The 20,142-nt window shown below is 26.1% G+C and overlaps 1 protein-coding gene across 3 annotated transcripts in view; it reads left to right on the forward strand.

Annotated features, from left to right (window-relative positions):
* The window catches only part of LOC129966573 (tuberin-like), a 45,077-nt gene that overhangs the window by 20,845 nt on the left and 4,090 nt on the right, over positions 1-20,142 (forward strand). Inside the window, exons 21-39 of one of the 3 annotated variants that reach the window (XM_056081030.1) lie at positions 477-599; positions 697-837; positions 2,677-2,866; positions 3,640-3,733; positions 3,815-3,917; positions 4,604-4,656; positions 4,776-4,886; positions 4,973-5,142; positions 6,086-6,281; positions 9,098-9,162; positions 10,157-10,296; positions 11,188-11,311; positions 12,232-12,456; positions 12,871-13,020; positions 13,100-13,235; positions 14,794-14,872; positions 14,955-15,041; positions 16,346-16,532; positions 16,751-16,890. In XM_056081030.1, coding sequence (XP_055937005.1) covers positions 477-599; positions 697-837; positions 2,677-2,866; positions 3,640-3,733; positions 3,815-3,917; positions 4,604-4,656; positions 4,776-4,886; positions 4,973-5,142; positions 6,086-6,281; positions 9,098-9,162; positions 10,157-10,296; positions 11,188-11,311; positions 12,232-12,456; positions 12,871-13,020; positions 13,100-13,235; positions 14,794-14,872; positions 14,955-15,041; positions 16,346-16,532; positions 16,751-16,890 — 2,514 coding nt within the window. The remainder of the gene's footprint in view (positions 1-476; positions 600-696; positions 838-2,676; positions 2,867-3,639; positions 3,734-3,814; positions 3,918-4,603; positions 4,657-4,775; positions 4,887-4,972; positions 5,143-6,085; positions 6,282-9,097; positions 9,163-10,156; positions 10,297-11,187; positions 11,312-12,231; positions 12,457-12,870; positions 13,021-13,099; positions 13,236-14,793; positions 14,873-14,954; positions 15,042-16,345; positions 16,533-16,750; positions 16,891-20,142) is intronic. The other 2 variants (XM_056081032.1, XM_056081033.1) reach the window with 2 other exon arrangements.

Genomic DNA, 20,142 nt, shown 5'->3' on the forward strand with positions numbered 1-20,142 from the left:
TTAAAAAGAGCTTTTTTAATGACAATTTAATTATTAATTCTCTTAGTTTAAAATGATGAAAGAGTAACTTCATAAATTTTATGAGGTTAATTTTTAATATTAAATTGGTGCACTTTTCATAATTATTACTTAATATTAATTTCAGATTAAAAAATTGTACATTTTTATAACCAAAGTTATTATTTTAAAAAAAATATACTTGCCGTTTTGCTATGAAAGAATTTATCACATCATTTAGTATATTTTTCATTACATTATGTTGATATTTTTCAATATTAAATTGATAAAAAGCATGATCATGTTTTGTTGATTGTCATTTCTTTAATAAAGAAAGGGGAAATACTTATGTAACATTCATCCATTGATTTTCAAAGTATTTTGGTGTCTAGATAGTTCTTTTCTAATTTTTAAATAAATTTGATTTGCTTAATATTTTGTTATTCTAAAATGTATTTATTGTTTTTTATTTTCTGTAGGAAAAAGATTGGGGTATACTAGAAATGCTGTTTAGAGAGTTGCCTTTTTTGCTGAGGAATAAATGTTTAATTTTGTGTGGAAAGCCAACACTGAATTCTTTTTCTAGAGCTTTATGCAATATAGTAAGAAAATTTCTATTTTTTCTTAAAAAAAGAGGGAAGCATTTCTAAATTCATTCAATTGAATAAAGGTTATTAATTGAATTTCCTCATTTTTCAGGTATTAAATAAAAACAGTGGACTTCCTACAGTTTTAAAAAATGCTCCTGCAAATCTGAAGCGAATAGATGTGCACTGTCAAGTATTTTCCAGTGCTACTGCTTTAATTTGTTACCGTTCATACATTGAAACCTATGTCCAGGTATTTTTATATATTTATACTTAAATTGGCATTAAAAGGTTTATATTAGCTTGCCTGTTCTATAAAAATTAGTCATGGCAGTATTTATATGTTATTTACAATGATTAAGCCTGTAACTCCTGAAGGTAATCAAAACCTGAAGACTGTTATAAATGGAGGTTTATTAGCTAGTAATTTGTTGAAATGTACTTGGTAACTGGAAGTTATAAAATCATTTCAAAATTCATCAGGTAAAATTGGGCTCTGTTTTTTTCCATTATCATTTGAAACTACTAGCAGGCAAAAAGCAACTTAGTCCTATTGAAATGAGTAGCAGATATTTTCCTCCCAATTCACTTTTGGTGATATTTCATTTTTCAACCTGTATCCTTCGTTTTTACTATAGACCAATCCACTGCAATAAAACTTACTCAGTTGGGTCAGTTTATTATTAAGAGGGTTGAAGTTATTATTATTTGTTAGTAGTTTGGATTTATTAATTTGATATAGTAGCATTTAAACATTCAAAATTTATTTATTTATTTTGCTATAGTTTGCTGCATATTATGAAACTGTTTTGGAAAATCAAACTTGCTTTGAATAAGAAAATCTAAAGCTAATATGACTTTATTTACATTGTATTTTATCTCTCACTCTCTCTCTTTCTCATATATGAAGCATATAATGTGCTATAATCATCAAAAGATTCAACCTTGAGATTTTGATAAATCTGTATATTTTAAATGCTCCTGAATAATAATAATAATAATAATAAACGTTCTTGGAATATGTCTATCTATCTATCTATGAGCACAATAATTCAAAAACCACTTTTAGCTATATGGAGAAAATCTGGTATGTGATCTTTATTACAGCTTTTTAAATTCCTATAAATTTTAAATAAAGTATGTTTAGGAGTTTAAAGTATGTTGTTGAACCAAATTCATTTATAAGTTGATTATCTCTGACATAAGTCAATAATAAGGCATAATAACTTAAGTCAAAAATACAACTTAAATAAGTGAAATTTGGTGCCAAACTTGTAATAAGATCACATATGAAAATTTTTATCAAGTTTTGGCTTCAGGCTCAATCTTCTTTGCTCTATTACAAAACCTACATTCAATTTTGATACTTAAAATAAAAATTCGAATGTTCATTGCTTGTAGCTTTCATTGTCTACCCAAAATTTGCAAATTTTGTGTGAAGAAAAGGATAAGATCTTTATGAAAAAAAGTATTTGAGAAACTATTCCCACTTGTTTTATAGGTGTGCTGGTTTTAATTAATGCTTTTAAGTTTGGTAATTAATTTTAACATGATCTTTCCTTTCTTTTTAAAATACACTGCTTATCCTTAGTTTACAATAACTTTATATAACTTTCAAATATAAGAGACTAATAAATCAGTGGTTTATATAACAAAATTTGCAGAATTGCAATTTCTGTAAGCATGAATGCTTTTCTATTTTAAAATGTAATTTATAAATCTTTATTTAATTTCTTTATTTTCAAACAAGAAGAATTTATAATGATGGATATTTTATATACAATAATCAATCTTTACAATAATAAATGATACAATAATTAATCTTTATTACTTATAATTATTCCAAGAATCACGCTCTTATTTTTGTATCCACATTATTAATTTTACAAAGTGCCAGGGGATGGGGAGAACAGAAAAAGACTTATTGGTTGTGTTATAATTAGCTATAATGCTTTTTATCATGCTTGCTTTGCTCACTTCTCTCTCTCTTTCTTTCTTATTTCATAATCTGAGATCTTGAAATTGTTTCAATTTTAATGCTTTTTTTTAAAACTATTTTCATTATATCATATTGTTTTATTTTAATTTCTAGAGAATTTTAAATCTTTGCCTACAATCTGGCTTGGTATCAAGAAGTGCTAAGATTTGTATGGAAGGTCTAACATTGTGTCTTATGGAAATGCAAGACTGTATGGTGAAACTTTTACCTGATATATTGCTCCAACTCTCCAAGATCTCTGCGACTAAATTAGTTGCAGTTCCTGTCTTGGAGTTTTTGTCAAGTAAATATATTAGTAGTTAAATTATATAGTAATGTTTTCATTGCATTCCTGTCATTTAGCTACAGCTTTTAATTCTTTTGTAATTGCATAGCTACGACTTTTGTTCCTTTGTATTTAACACAAAAAATGTATTTAAGTACATTTAATTTAATTGAATTTAACCTATACTGATTTAATATTGTATAAGTTTTCCCAGTAGTCCTCATTTATAATATTTTATGTTCAAAGAATTGTGTATATAATTATTTAATTTCCAAATATCGCAAATATGGTGGATATCTTCCAATAAACTAGTATTTGTAAAAAACTTTTCACATTCATTCTAGTGCTGTTGAAGTAAATATAAATTCAGCTAGTATGGAGTAACATTCCAAATGGCAAGATGTGTCCTTTTCTTTTTATTAAATGCCATTTTTTTTTTTTTATTTCAATCTTTCCTGATCCCCCCCTCCCTCTTTTCTCTCTCTTTTTACTAAATGTTTTGCTTCCAAATTGATGGACGTGCTTCCAAACAGTTAGACTTCTACAAACTGTTAAAGTCTTCAATCTCTAATTGAAATTTGTTATATTAATGATTATTTGATTTAAATGTATGTACTAATTTCTTAGTGAACAATTGAAAAAGGGTTGCCATTTATTCTCACAAAAAATAACAATGCATATATTTACAATTCTTTGATTAATGGTATTATTAGCTTGCATTTTTGTAAAAAAAGGGCATATTTCTACTTTTGCTAGGTTTAATTAAATATTACTATTTGTTTGTTTTTCAGATTTAATTCGACTGCCTGATCTGTATGTAAGCTTTGTTGAGGATCAGTACATGAGTATTTTTGCAATAGCACTTCCTTATACCAACCCATTTAAGTGAGTGTAAATGAATATGCTCTATAATTTATTGAAATATGTTAAAAGTTCTTTCCTTTTATTTTATTTATTTATTTTTAGGTTCAATCAATATACAGTTGCTTTGGCCCATCATGTGTTGTCAATGTGGTTTTTAAAATGCCGCATTCCATTTCGAAGGGATTTTGCGAAGTTTATTGCCAAGGTATAAAACTTTTTGTGAAGATATATACTAATTTTTAATATGAAAATTGTTTTATTCCTTGATATTTATACTTTTTCTTAATTTATTTATTTAAATTATTTTTTTTATTCAAGGAAACAATTTGAAATATGTATATAAAAATGGTTAAAAAAGAGAAAGTGTACTAAATATTTAATATATATATATATATTCGTTTTTCATCAGAAAATTTGTAACTTTATTTTAATTATTTTAGCCACCCAAAAGTTAAAACCTTTATTGAGAATATATATTTGTACAAAGAAATTGTATAGATTTTTTTCATTGCATATTAATCAATTTTTATATCAGGTCATAATTTATTTGTAACTGACATAAAAAAGTATTTATTTTTAAGTATTTAGAAGTTTATTTATGAAAAAAAAATTATGAGAAGTGTCAAATGTTGTTTCAAATATACATTTCTGAATATCATATTCAATACTATATAATTACATTTGCTATGTAATTATATATTTTATGTGAAAGAGCAGAAAGAAAATTATATTTGATTTGAGCATTTAAATTATGAACTTACAAGTGTTTAATATGTAATTTTTATATATTTTATGTGAAAGAGCAGAAAGAAAATTATATTTGATTTGAGCATTTAAATTATGAACTTACAAGTGTTTAATATGTAATTTTTATTTCCAATCCATTCTTAGGGCCTTCGCAGTAATTTAAATATTCCAAAACAAAGAGATGGTGAAAGCTCTTCGTAAGTATCAAAATAGTCACAAACTTTCTGTTGCAATTCTTGTTTCTTTATAAAAATTTCATGATAGATAGTTATAAATAATTTGTGTATTGTGTTAAATTATTTTTCTTCATTACTAGTAGTGAAAAAGCAAATCAAGCTATTGTGGCTTTGCACACAGAATTAATGGAAACTGGTTTAGATTTGATGGCTCGTTTTACTTTTGGAATGTGCACAAATATTCCACAAAGGTAAGTTGGTTCCAGTATTCTAAAAAATTAAGTTTTCATTTTTTGAAATACTTTTTATTGTTACCTCATTTTTTTATTTTATTTAGATGCCCTATTGCTGAATTTTTGCTAGAAAAAGGCCAAAAATGTAGTTGGTTGGTGGGAAACAAAATAGTTACTATTACAACTAGTGGATGTGGTACAAAATCATTTAAAAATGGTCTGTGTGAATTATGCTATACCTCTTCTCATGAAATGAACAGGAATGTAGATAATGGTAAATAATTATTTAATATATTTATAAACAATTTTGGCGTATTCTTTTTACATATCATGTATATACATCATAATATTGTCATAACATATTATATGTCTTTATGATATGTACCAATTTTTAGTATATTTAAATTTCAATTATTTGATAAATGCAAAACACCCTGTATGCTCGACAGTTAGATAAAATGTTTGGATTTTTTAACATATTTATTATTATATTGTTTGAAATTCATTTGGAAAATCTTTTAAGATGTCATCATGTTAATAAATAATTTGAAGTATGTGGTTTGATTTGCTATTTGATTTATTTTTGAGTGCTCCCAAGTATATATATGATAAAAATATATAGTTTGTGCCTCTAATAGAGAGGCTTACTTGCAATTTAAAAACAAAAATTCTACTTATTTGTAAATGAATATAAACTAATTCTTTTCAGAGAATCCTAATAATTTTCATGGATGATTATATGAAAAATATATTTTTTACTGTAACAAAAATTTTTTTGTAAACTGAAGTGAATGACTAAAATCTTTATATATATATAATGTGAAAAATTACCATTTACACTACTTAAAAAAAACTTACAATTAAATAAATTATATTGTTGCTATGCGATCATGTTATATTAAAAACACCACAATACAATGTTATGCTTAAAATAATATATTTAATATTAAAATTTGCACAATTTATTTGCTCCCCCCCCCCAAAGATATTAGAATTATATTGATACATTTATAGTTAGAGAAGTGATAATATCTGTTACATAAAATGTTTAAAATTATTATTTTTATTTAAAGATTGTGATTTTTTTCCCCCTTAATGATAGTATGCATTTTGCAAAAGTGATTAAAATAAGATTTCTTGTAAAAAATAATTAATAATAATTGTAATTTTTAAAATTTTATTTATAATAGCCTTACTTTTATTATGACAATTTTTAGATGAATCTGCCTTTTTGGAATCCAGTTCATCTGATTTTGGAGCAGAAAATTTTACATCTCAGAGAAGGCGCCATCGATCAGCCATTCAACGATCTAATACAGTTGTTTCTAAGGAAATTCTCTCAAGTGCTAACAAGTCTAAAGATGACCTAACTTTGCATTATAAAAGAGACAAACATTTAGAATATGCTCGTCGGTAAATATTATTTTAATATATTTTTAAATATACTATTTATTATTTTAAAGTATGAAAATTATTTTATCCTGAAAATATATATTGTAACTGGATAAATATATAATTTTCAAATTTTAATAATGTAGTATTAAATTTGAAGGTGATCATAGTTTGATTTTAATTAAATTATTGATAGAATTTTGAATAATGTATAGAGATGCCATTAATATCGTATGTAATAATTTAAAACATAGGTGCTATTTTATATTAAGTATACTATAATCTGCTTTACATTTGACAAATATTAAAAATTAACTTTATTTGGAATTGATTGTTTTATTCACAGCCAAGTCATAATATTATAATCACCACATTTTGCATCCAACATCAGCATGGAAAAAGCAATACCCCAAGATGCATATGATCATCAGGTTTGGTGATATACAAAATGCCTAGTTAGTATTTGAGAGTTAATATTGCTCCCAAGTGATTTTCATGAATAACTTGAAGTTTTTGGTAGAATTATATAAAAAAGGAAGAAATGATTAGTAGCTTCTAGAATAAAGGTGGCAGGAGTTCCAAAATGGCATAATTTGTCAAACATTTGTCGCTGCTATTGTTGAAGTTTACCAAAAATAGTAAAATGACAATGCCACAAATAAATTTTGGAGCACCACAGGCTATAGATTAGAGAGACATATAGCAAATCATGATGGTGCTTTCAGACCAAACAGTGCATTTCAGTGGAGTAACTAACAGGCCTGATGAAATAGAAGCGTGTCAAAATGATGGTTCAGCAAACTTACCATGTATGAGGCTCTAGAGTACACTATATGCTTACAATTGTTTATTGGTTGGTTTAACAATTGTAAGCTTAATTTACATTGTTTATTAGTTTATTCACATTTGTATATCAGTGCTATCAGTGGACTTGCATGGCTTAGGAAAAAAGTATTCTTTAATGGATGTCAATTTCTATTTCGGGAATGTATATAGAGTATTTTTGTACAGAACTAGAAATACAGGAAGAGCAAATTTCCCAGAATGATTTATGGACTGTTATAAAATAGTTGCTGATCAAATTTTAAATCTTCATTTCACTTATTCTCATCTTTTTAATTTGACAAAGTAAGGCCTCAAAGACAAATGCCTAGCCATTTTTGAAAATTTGCAGGTGTGATAGAAAGGCTCCTTCTAATTGCTTTAAACATTGTTTTATTAAAAACATTGTAGAACAAATACTCTTGAACATTAATGTATAATGGCCAGATGATAAAGGCAGTATTATAAGTTAGAGAATAATTTTATTATATGTTGGCGAGGAGGATAGCTATGATTATGAAATGCATCATGAACCAATTTAAGTGTTCATCTGTACTTCAGATCATTTATATAATTGCATACATACCATCTTTTCTATTAGGAATTACTTTTTCAGATGACAATGCAATATATTTACCAGCTAATATCATATATGATTGTCTAAAAGAATATGAGAAAGAAGTAACAGCATTTTTTGGTCCCTGAATTTCCGAGACATAACTCTAATTTGGACTTTATAGACCCCCCTTAATTGTATTGTTCTCATTAATTATCTTTCATATGCCTTTCAGCACCTGTAATCCACATAAAAGTTGGCTTGACTTCATATATCTGTGAACCTACCACGAAAACTGCTAAGACAAGAATAGAAGTTATTTCAGATTTTAACTGGAGTGTCATTAATGATTCTGTACCCGATAATTTTGTGATAAAAATTTGGTTCCTGTATATAGTAAATAAACTGGAACTTCAGGAAATCCATTTTTCAGGCAGAAATTTTTTTAAAAAAAAGTAATTCTCATAAAGACTCTTAGTTGTAGAATTTAATCATCTTAATGGTGTAAGTAATGACTGAAATTTTTAGAAGATTGAAAATTTAGATATTACTTTTGATTTTAAGGAAAAACAGTGATATTTGTTTCTTTTCACCAAAAATATGTTAAATTGTTTTTAAATTATATAATTCTATGATAGTAGTTCATTTAAGATGTGCAAAATTCTAATAATGAGTGAGATTATCAATCATACTGTACCATTGAGAGCTTTGAAAAGTGTGAATGCTTGAAATCTAATATTTAACTGAAATCCATATGAAATAATGCATGAATGATTTTTATTGATGAGTATGGGAGTAAAAAATGAACTTATTCTTTAAAATAAACAGCGTACTAAATCAAATCATAAATAATTAGCTAATCACTCTTATTCAAATAACAAAGATGTTATTCTTCTCTATAACAATCTTTATAAATTATCTTTTATAAACTCTTTCTTATCTTAATCTTATGTTAAACTTTTTTCATCTTTTATAAAGTTGCTTTCAAAATGATTAAAATAACTGTATTTTTAATTATGAGATGTAGAGTTAATTTTCTTTTTTATACAAATGTTTTATATTTTCTTTCAGTATTTCATACATTTAAATAGATTAGCTGATAATTGTATCATAAAATACAGGCTCCTGTCTCCAGTAAATAAATGTTGCAATTCTAGCATTGTCAATCTAGAGTTATTAATCTGAGATTAATAATTTGGTGAATTAATTAATGAAATTATCAATAGTGAAAAATTTGATTCAAATATTTTTATTTTAATGTAGTTATGAAAGATTTGAACTAGTTAATTTTGAAATATTACATTTAAAATTGAGTAAATAAATCAATTGAAAGTTTATTGATATAAGATCCTTAGCCAATTTTTTGACAATAGCATTTTAGGTGTTGTACTGAGTTCTTCTTCTTCTTATTATTATTATTTTATTTGAGATTGTAAGGATATAATTTTTTTTTCTCTAGTCGTCATACTTCATATGATCCAGGAGCTGGCTACTCTAATTTATCTCTTGAATCAGATGTTGAAGGTATGATATGATTTGTAAAAATATTAATTACTTTAGTTTGATTAGTTCTTTTCTTTTAATATAGTTATGATATGTACTAATTACCACAGTAACTGAGTTTCTGTTTTGAAATTCAATATGACTGAAGATCCTATTATGTATACGGCCCTGGTCTACGTTAAATCTGTTGAGGTCAAACATCCTCTCTCTAGTGTGGTGCAAAAATTTAAGAAAGGAGAATGCCAGCTCAGGTATTCTTCAAAGTTGCAAATTCCATCTTAAAATTGCTCTTATGTAATTTTAAAATGAGATGCTGATCTATTAAAAATAAAATTATCACATTTCCCCAAAACTATTTTTAAAATTTTATTTTGTACACTGTTATTAACCATTACTATACTATTATAGCAAATGATTTTTTCAAATTTCATAGCTATTTGATTGTTAATAAGAATGTTAAGTTTAATGAAATAATATTCTGCCTTGAAACAAAAGCATGACTTTGCATTCGTTTTTAAAAAGCCTTTAATGAATGGTCTAGATAAAATATTGCATAGTTGAACAATGTAAAATAATTTATAGCGTTTTTGAAAAATTTTACATACAAGAATTTTCAGTTTTATTTCATAGTTTTTTATGCTTCATTGCCTTAGCTTGGTTAATTCTTAGAGCATTTTCTGCATTTGTTAAATATATTTTTATTTCCTTAATAATATTTTGGCAAATATAATTTAATATAATTTAACTTAAGTTGAATATAATTTATTTATTGCATCTCGGTTCAATTCAAATCATATTGAATTTCTGGAAATTTTCTATGAAACTATTTAAGTAATAAATTGATTCAGTAGTTTATATGAAATTAAGATAATTATTTAGAAAAATATCTTTTTTATACTGTTTTCATTTCTGATTATGATTAAAATAAGAAACTGAACTTATATGCACACAGCTAGCATTTTTTTTATAAATATTGTATTACATAATTTATATAATTCTTTTAAATTTTTTACAGAGAGAGAAAAAAGTAACAAAGTTAATCATCTTTGTAGTTGTTGGTGTAATAGTTGGGCAGAAATTCATATTCGCAGACCAACTGGAAGCACATCCTGGATGATGAGAATTCAAAATCAACTTCTTCTCCCTTCTGCTCCTGTAAAAATCTGTTTACATTTTTTTTAAAATAATTGTTTTATTTTTTAAGAAAGCTTTCTTACTGATAGTTTGAATTTATGTATAAAATTAAGTTTTATTGAGTAAGAATGTTTATAAAGTCTAGAAATTCTAAAATATATGAAATTTGTACTTGAGCACCAACCCATATAGATTCAATCCTCAGATGTGTTTAAGTAAATATTCTTCATACTGTCGATATTCACATTGCGAAACTTGAAAAGTATATATTTGCATTTGGTAAAATTTTTTTCTAATGTAGATATTCGGTATTTTTAGAAAACTGTCATTATATCTAATCCATGTTCTTATTTTTTTCTCATCTTAGCAATGTAATTCATTGAAGATATGATCAAAACAAAAATCTTGAATTTAACAGCATATTTGTAAGATATTTTAATAAATTTTGATAGGAAAAATTTAATGTTGTTAACATTTTAATGAGATAGTTTAGAAGCAATTAATTTAATAATTGGTTTTGCTTAAAAATAATTATGAAATTTTATGACCTTACTTTCCTGATACTTGAGGCTGGGGGTGCTTTGGCTAATTTTAGAGGATTGCTAGATTGAATCTTTTAACAGAGATCTGTACAGCTCTAATACTCCTTAAATCTATAGGGGATCAAATGCCTTCATAATTTTAAGGGGTGGATATTTGAAAAAACATGTCCTTTTTGATATCAGAATGTAATTCAAATCATGAAATCTGTCATTCAATAGCCCTCATTTAACTTTAAAACAAAAGACTGAAGTGACAAATACTAGTAAAAGAAATTGTTATCCTGTATGTGTGCCAAGAATTATTAGGCAGCAACTTATGTATATCATAAATTTTCACATTTTTATTCTTATTGTATAAATATATTTTCAGGAAGTTCCTCTCTCTGTACTGAATTCTTTATTGTTACCAAAGAAGATAGAAAATTTTGAAGAACAAACTATTGAAGAATGTACAAATTCAGAAAGTGATCTTTTAAGTCTTGATGAATCTGATAGTGAGTTTAATTTGTTACTATTGCTTCATTTTTTTTAAAATTTCATTCATGCATTTCTGCTTTTAACCTTGATTAAAAGATGAAAGCAAAATGAAAATTTTCTTTCTTTATAATTTCAAAGATTCACTAAAGTATCTTATTTACATATGAGGAAATGTTATGTACTTGTGATGTTGTGAATATTGACTTTTTGATGTATAGATAATTTGGAAGAATTTTGAAACAATTCTAATTTTTTTCTCTGATATGTTAAAATTTGATAAAATTAGATGCCAGAAAAGAGAATTTTTGATTGTTAAAATATTTAAAGGATTGTTTTTGTTCAGGAAAAACTATACGAAAGATGGCTTCTTCTTTTTTTTTTTTTACATTTATACAAAGAGTAAATTAAATTTTGAAAGCCATTCTGATGTGTTATTGATCCCTTCTTAAAATAGCATCACATTGATTTTTGTAATCTGCATCTGATATTCTCTCTCTAATTAATATTGTTGCCAAACTGCCACGATATGCTATAAAAAAATTGCCTTGTAGCTTTTATTTTCAGCCTGTGGTAAATGCATAAGCCAATAAAAAAAATATATATATAACTTTACTATGAACTTTAAGTATAATAATTTTGTTCTTTCTTAAATATTTAAAATTATAGATGGCTATATCAGAATCTGATAAGAATCAAAATATATTAAAATGGAATGAAAATAATTATTATGAGTGGGATATTTGTATATTAATATATCCTATTTAAATATTAATATATATGGTGAATCTGAATTTTTATTTAATGATAATGATCACTGAATAAAGATTCACATATATCAGAGTTTACCCAAAACTGGTGATTGACGTTTTGCTCTCTATTGAAATTAAGGTTTTCTTGTAAATTTTACAAAAAGAATGAAATTTTTATTCTTTTACAGAGGAACTGTCTGTAGAAGGAGCTATAGAAATAGCTCCTAGTCAGAAATCAAATCCTCCAATGCGGCGCACAAATTCTAGTCCAGATGTGAATACAGGATGGCTCCAGTCCTTCGAATCAGATAAAAAATATCCTGCATCAGAAGGATCAGTTGAAACAGATAATGATGAAATCACTTTACAAGAGTCATGCGACAGACTTACAGAATCCACTGCTAGAAAGCAAGGTAAAAATTTTCAATAAATAAAAGTTTCAAATAAAAGTGCACTCCAAAGTAATAGTTAAAAACTTCTATTATTAAACTTCCAACAAAATTTTTTTACTGTTCTGTTCGATGTTTCTTTTTTATTATTATTAATAAACTTTTTATTGTATATTTTTTATAAGGTAAAAGCTTTCATCTTCATAATAATTTTTTGGATTTTTAATTGTAAGTGAAAGCAGTTATTAACTGTTCAGGTTTAGTTATTTTTTAAATAATTCATATTGAATTATTTAATCGCATTGAAATAATAATTTATATTATTTATCATTTAAAGGTTACATTATGATTTATGGTATGGTTTTGTACCTATTCTTTACATTTTTAATATAATAAAACCTTTCTTAAATTTGATTATTTGAATATTTCTTTATCTAGCAGATAAAATGAGGCCACGAAATTTAACACTCGATTTAAGTTCCACCCGTACCGATCAAAGTTCCTTTCTTCAGGCTGATTTACCTACAGAAAGAGAACCCCTTGCTTCTGCACCAGTACAAAACGAGAAACGGACTTACAAAAACGAAGGTGATTATTTACCTTAAATTTGGTTTGATACTTAAAGAATGAAATAGTATCTTTTAAAATATAAATATTTTCATTTCAGTTGAACAATCGTCTGTATCTGGTTCATTTAGAGATCGAGGTCACACAATATCTGTCATGAGTCCTAGTCGTCCAACAGGTTCTGAAAATTCTGCTAATGTTCCTGAAGTTAGTCATCGTTCTGGTATGAGTCCTAGGTGAGCACTTAAAGACCAAGGAAGAAAAGAAATTATGGCAGTCATGTTTTTTTTTTAATTTTTACTGTATTTATTGGATTACAGTAATGTCTCTTGTTTTCTTTTAAGTTTTAAACAACACAATCATATGAATTTGAAAGAGTTGAATGAATTTTATCTTGGACAAATTGTATTTGTACTATTCAAATTATATCAGTTATCTGAAATATAATGTAGCTCACAATTATAAATTAAAAAGTACAAACTAAAAGGAATTTTTAGATAGTGTATCATTGTGTAAGAATGGTTTAATTTTAGAATCAATTTAGTTATTCATGAAAAATAATTGCTATTTGATACTTAGCTCACTCATTTTATTTTATCCATTATCTTATTATTTTATTTAATACTTTCAATTCAATTATTTATTTCTTTATAATTTTAAGTTTAAAATATTTTAAATAGAATATTTGCCTGTAATTTTAATTCAAAAGGATGTAGCTGAGCATGATAAAATAGGAAAATTGTAAATGCCAAAAAGAAGAAAAAAAAATCTTTTAAAAGGTTTTTTAAAAGATAGTTTTATAAATACTTGAACAGATACAATAAACTTAATATAAATTGCAAATTTTATTTTATTATATTTTCTATTCTAAATTATATTGTCATATAAAAAGTAAAATTTTTGCAGTAATTTTACTTCAGTTTTCTTTTTTACAACATAACTTTTAATTACTTGTTTTTGTGCTACAAAAGTTTCATGGTGAAAAATATTGTAATTGCTAAAAAATTGATGAAAGTCAGTGCTTTATGTTTTACCCAGTTAAAGAAAATCGTGTCTCTCAAAGTTGGATAAACGAAATTTGTTTGTGGTCATTTGCTAAACTTGAAAATATTTTCATATTTTTCAGTTTCATATTTCTATCTCAAACTATTCATGTAGTAGAACATTTTATCTAAACACGCTGTTGATTTTCTTCACTATATTTAAAAAAATTTCTCTTCATATGATTCTCTCTTTTCTCTACATTTTTTTTTAATGTATCACTGTTCGCATCAAATGAAAATGCTACAGTAACTAGTATAGTAAGTTAACTAGTATCTTAATTTTTCTTCTCCTGCAAGTTACTTGATTTATCTGCTTCTTGTCACTCACATTCAAGAAAAATAATTACAAATTTTTAGTTTTACTAAATTATTGGTATCATTTAGTTACAATTACATCTCAGTTTTCAATTACTTACAATCTTAGTTTTATTTGTTGTAACAAATAGTTATGATAACTTCATGCATGAAAAATATAAAATATTTTGTTTTAATATAATTTATCATTTTAAAGATGAACACTCATATATATACATTCTTATAAAGAGCTATAACAGAAAATTTAAGGAGAAATACTCTCAGTGTATTTTTAAGATAATAGTTAATTCAGATATAATTTTAAGTCCTTTACTGGATTAATTTTTATAATTAAAAATCTTTTAATTTGCTATAACATATAAATATGCTTCTTTATTATATAGTCAATCTTGCATTTTTTCTGGAATTTTCTAACTTTCTAAATGGAATATTTCAGCTTTGTTTTCCTACAGTTATTTCATAATAATAGCTTTGGGCCTGCTACACATAAACCACTACTTCTCCAACCAACTGAAGTGAGTTATTTAAATTTTATTTCTAATTATTAGATGAATTGTTAATGATTATTAAAATATTAATCAAACTTGTCTGTTTCAGCAAAATAATAGGGCATTACATGTTTTGGACCACATTCCACCTTATGATACTCATAAAATTGGAGTAGTTTATATAGGTCCTGAGCAGGTAAATAATTTTATGTAATTCAGTAGAAAACAATAGACTATCAGTAATTTAGCACTGCATCAATTTAGTTTCTCTTGTGCATCAACATTTTTAGCTAAGCAACAAGAGAGTTTTAAAAGAAAAACAAGTCATTGCATATAGACATCAATGGCATTGTTATTATATATACAATTAGCTGCTGATAATCTTTTAAACTATAATATTTATTATATAAAATATAATTTGCTAAATTATTTTATGTATTAAAATTGTATTTTTTTAATGAATTTAAACTAATTTAGCGCTTATTCTTTGATATGCTATCTGCTGGACCACTGAAAACCTACTATACTTGTGTTATATTTATACACTGTACAACATAAATTTATACTTTATCCATAATAAGATTTCTAGATTTAACTTAGTAGATTATAAAATCTGGATAAGAATTTACAACTAATTGTTTAATTTCCATGAATATGTATATTGTATCATGTATATTTATCAAATATATATTATGAGTATGTATATTTATCAAATATATATATATATATATATATATATATATATATATATATATATATATATATATATATATATATAACAATGGAAAGAGCATATAAAACATAAAAACAAGATATCAGAAAACTTTGAGAATCTTCACCTAATCTTAAAAAACCAACTTTGCAATTATATTTAAAAGAGCAACTATGATTTTAATGTATTTTTTTATTAAAAAGGTTGTGGGAAAAAAATACTGTTATTATCAATGAAGGAACATATTGTTTTCATTGTTTGATCAAACAATTGCAAACATAAAAAAATAAAAAAAATGTACTTCATGTAAGATGGAATAATTTCAGTTCAAAATCATTTCATTAATAATTTTAATTTTAAAAAATCATTTGAAAAACTTTTTATATGTTTATATTCAGAAGATTTTTTAAGATATGGTAAAATATCAAAAATATAATATATTCGCATCCGGCTAATGGGCAGCGTAATAGCCATCAAAATTATTTAGGAGTTTAGATAAACAATTGATTTTTAGACAAAGCAAATTACATTTGGTTTAGTCATGAAGCTAAATATAATTGTCCTATAAACTAAACAATTTAAAATGATTATTTTATGTTGTCTGTTCATTTTTTTAATCCATGGAGAAGAAAATGTTTTATACCAACAAATTATTGCATTCATAGGATATGATGATTATTATCTTCTTTCTAAGAAACAACTTTAATTTATTGATTTTCTTTGAGAAATATAATGTGAAAAGTGTATAAACTTTTCATTTTCATTTTATTATTTTTCAACCTTTACAGGCAAACAATGAAGTGGCCATATTAAGCAACGATTTTGGTTCTGCCAGGTATGTTGATTTTTTGCAAGGACTTGGGAAAATTGTTTATCTTGCTGATGTTGATCCCAAGAAGACATATCTTGGTGGACTTGAAACAAATGGAGAAGATGGAGAGTTGGGCTTAATATGGCATGATGATGTAATGCAAGGTAATCTGTTTCTTTTTTTTTTTTAATTTATACCTTGATTTAGCAACATAAATTTTAATCCCTACAGTATTAAGTGATTTTTTTTATGAATTTCTCATGAATTATTCTTTTATTAAACTTTAAATTAAAGTAGTGCTGATAAATAATTACTTGTTTAGTAATTAATAATTTCTAGTAATTTTCACCATTTTCTAATTTGTGTCTTTTTCTCCTTTCAGTGGTCTTCCATGTTGCAACTTTCATGCGAAATAAGCCATCTGATGAAATGAGGAATGAAAAAAAGAAACATGTTGCTAATGATAGCGTTATGATTGTGTATAATGAAAGTGGAGAAGATTTTGAAATATCCACAATTAAGGTAATTTGAAATGTTCTTATCATTATATATATATAGGTAAAGATTTCAATTTTTGAAAGCAGAAGGCAGTTCGAATCAGTGAAGAGACTTTGTATTTTTAATTTCATTTTATTCTCTCCCGTTAGACAGGCATGATTATTTACAAGAAGGCGCAGGGTGGCACAAAAAAAGAAGTAAGAAAGAGGGAAGGGTGGAGAATAAGGTAATGTGCCAAATAACAAATATGCAGGAGGAAATTTTGTAACTGAATGGGGTGTTAAATTATATTCATTGATTACTTGTTCTAAAAGTTTAGTCCAAAGAATTTTGGTAGGAGAAGAATTGACCTTGCACTTTAATTTAGTTACTATTGACTGGTTAACTCTTTCACATTTCCCATTAGTGTGTGGATGATGTGAGCAGATGCTTGACACTATAATTTCTGAGGAAATATTTGAATTTAAATCGGGTAAAAGCACCATTTCTATTAGTTAATAATTTGGAAGGAACCTAAATTTGGAAAACTTGCTTTCATATATTAATATAAGTTTCAGAATTTTCATTTTTGGAAGGAAAAGCCCAAACATATCTAGTCGCATTATCAATTACTATATGAAGAAATTTTTTAGCTGAATTGTAATAGTTAAATCCACCAACAGTATCGACAGAAAGACATTCAAAAGGACAATCTGTGGGTGGCACAGCCTGTAAAGGACCAAATCTTTTTTTCTTTTTATTTAATTGACAAACATCACAATGTTTAACAGAAAGTGTAATATCTTGAGTAATTTGGGGCCAATAATACTGAAGAGTAATTAAATTTATCACTTTTTGAATGCCTGGATGTCCAAATTGTTTATAATATATAATTTAATTTTCTTATTTATTTGGCCAATTTTTAAATATATGTCAAAATTTGGGTTAATTGAAACATTCTATGTGCTTGTTTGACTCTAATAGGGTTTTCATTCTTTCTTGTCAAGTTAAGTTTTTAACAATATCTGCAGATGTAATTGAAAGAGTGGATCCTGTGTCAATAACAATATTTACATTGCTATGAGGGTTATAAACATTGTCCAAGTTAGCTAGACTTAGTAAAGTTGAGATGTGTCCGGACACTAACAAAACAGCCAAGAGGAACTTTGTGCACGGGGAAGTAAAATTGGCTGTTATTGGAACATTTATCATAAATTGGGGTTGAGAAGGACATATTTGTGCCCAATGATAAGCATTTGGAATACCTTTTTGTGTAAAAATTCTACATGGAGAAGATGGTAATCTTTGTTGGTAATGCAAATGATGACCATAGTTATTGAAATTATTGGGACATGGCCTTATTGAATTTTGTCTAAAATTATTGGGAGCCCGAGGAGTAAACGAATTTTGAAATCTATAATTAAAATTATGCCTAGGTGTAAAAGGTGCTGGTTACCTTACTCAGATTCTGGTTTCATTATACCTGCCTGGGTTTGGTTCTGAAGATTCTTCCATTTTTAATAGTTTAGTTGTTATTGTAAGCCATTCTGTAGGAGTACAAGGAGCTTTTATGCTTACCAATTGTTTTAATTGAGTTGGCAATTCATCAGTAAAACCTTCTAAAATCAGTTGTGGAATAAGGTCCAACTGTCTTCCGCAATTTAATTTTTTATGAAAATAATCAACTAATTTAGCATTTTTTGAATCAAATTTCAATTGTGAAAAGTCAGAAAAATGAACAGTATTGAGTTGAATAAACTGTTCAGTTAATACACAACATAACTCATCAAAATTATCAATATTTAAGCAACTATTTATATAATGTGTTAAAGCTGACCCTTTTAGAAATTAAATTTTCCACAAATCAGTTTTGTTATTTTCTTGACAAATTTTGTTGAAATATCCCAACCATAAATCCATTTTCATCCCATTTTCGGGATCAAAAGGGATTATGGAGGATTCTTTGGCTATTTGATAATTTTCTTCTTTATCAATTTTATTTTCTGAACTTTGAGAATTAGGCACATTTGTTTTATCTTGATCAGTAATTTTTCCAGATCTTAACAACATTAAACTATATTTCAAATAAAAAACATTATAAATTTAAGCATAAAATTTTAAAAAAAAATAGATTTGATAAAGGACTAAAAATTCAATACTTTAAATAATACTATAAAAATATAATTTGCAATAATTCTAAAATTCAAAAATTAAAATCAAATGAAAAGAAAAACACACAATATAAATCTTGATTTTCATCATTGAGTCGGGAAACTTTAAACACTTTTTTGATGAATCATCACTTTTTTAATTAATCACAAAAATGCAATTTTGCACTGGCGCACTACGGCAGGTGACTATTATTTTGGTGATGATAATATAACAAGGAAATGACGTTGAGATCGGGATTATTCATCACAGGTAAGGAGCCAGAAATTTTTTATGATGACAAGGAGCCCCAACTCCTTGAAGATATAAGGAGCACGCAAATGACGATATGGAGCACACAGAATGACACAGAAAGGAATGAGGGAAAAGCACTTGAGCATTTTATCCCTGGTCTTATATAACCTGATATTTTGATAGGGATTTTCGCTACACTCGCCAATAAGGCAGGGTAAACACAGGAAGGTTTCAAAAAGAATGTGCTTACTGGACATTTTTCTAGCCCGTCATGCGGAGTGTGGGAAAGTTAGGCTTTCAGCCGATTCATCAATTTTACAAAGCTTCTCTTGAATTAATTAAGTAGAGAAAGTGAAATTGGATCACAAAATAAGAGAATATTTTAGAAGGAAGTTACTATGGGCTAAATTAAGATAAAATCTAGGAAATTATTTAAATTGAAATTAGTGTTTAAAATATCATTACACACACACACACACACACATATATATATATATATATATATATATATATATATATATATATATATATATATATATATATATATATATATATATATATATATATATAATGTTTGTGTGTGTGTGTAAGCATATAATTTTTGAAGCAGAAAGTAGTTTCGAAGACAGTTATTTCGATTTTTTAACTTTCTTTTATTTCTGTCCCTGGAGCCATGATTTTTTTTTTTTTTTTTTTTTTTTTTTGCACAAGCAGAAGCAACGAGCACAACACAGAACACAGCACAAAATGAGGAAAAGCTGATGAACATTTTTTCCCTGTGAATATGCACTGAGATTTTAATAGGGATTTCCATCACATCCAAGGAAATCATAAGGATCTTTAGAAGAATTTGTATAAGGTAGCAATATTTTATCCTTCACTTGGAATGTGAGA

This window comes from Argiope bruennichi, chromosome 4, assembly GCF_947563725.1.
Source record: "Argiope bruennichi chromosome 4, qqArgBrue1.1, whole genome shotgun sequence".
Taxonomy (NCBI): domain Eukaryota; kingdom Metazoa; phylum Arthropoda; class Arachnida; order Araneae; family Araneidae; genus Argiope; species Argiope bruennichi.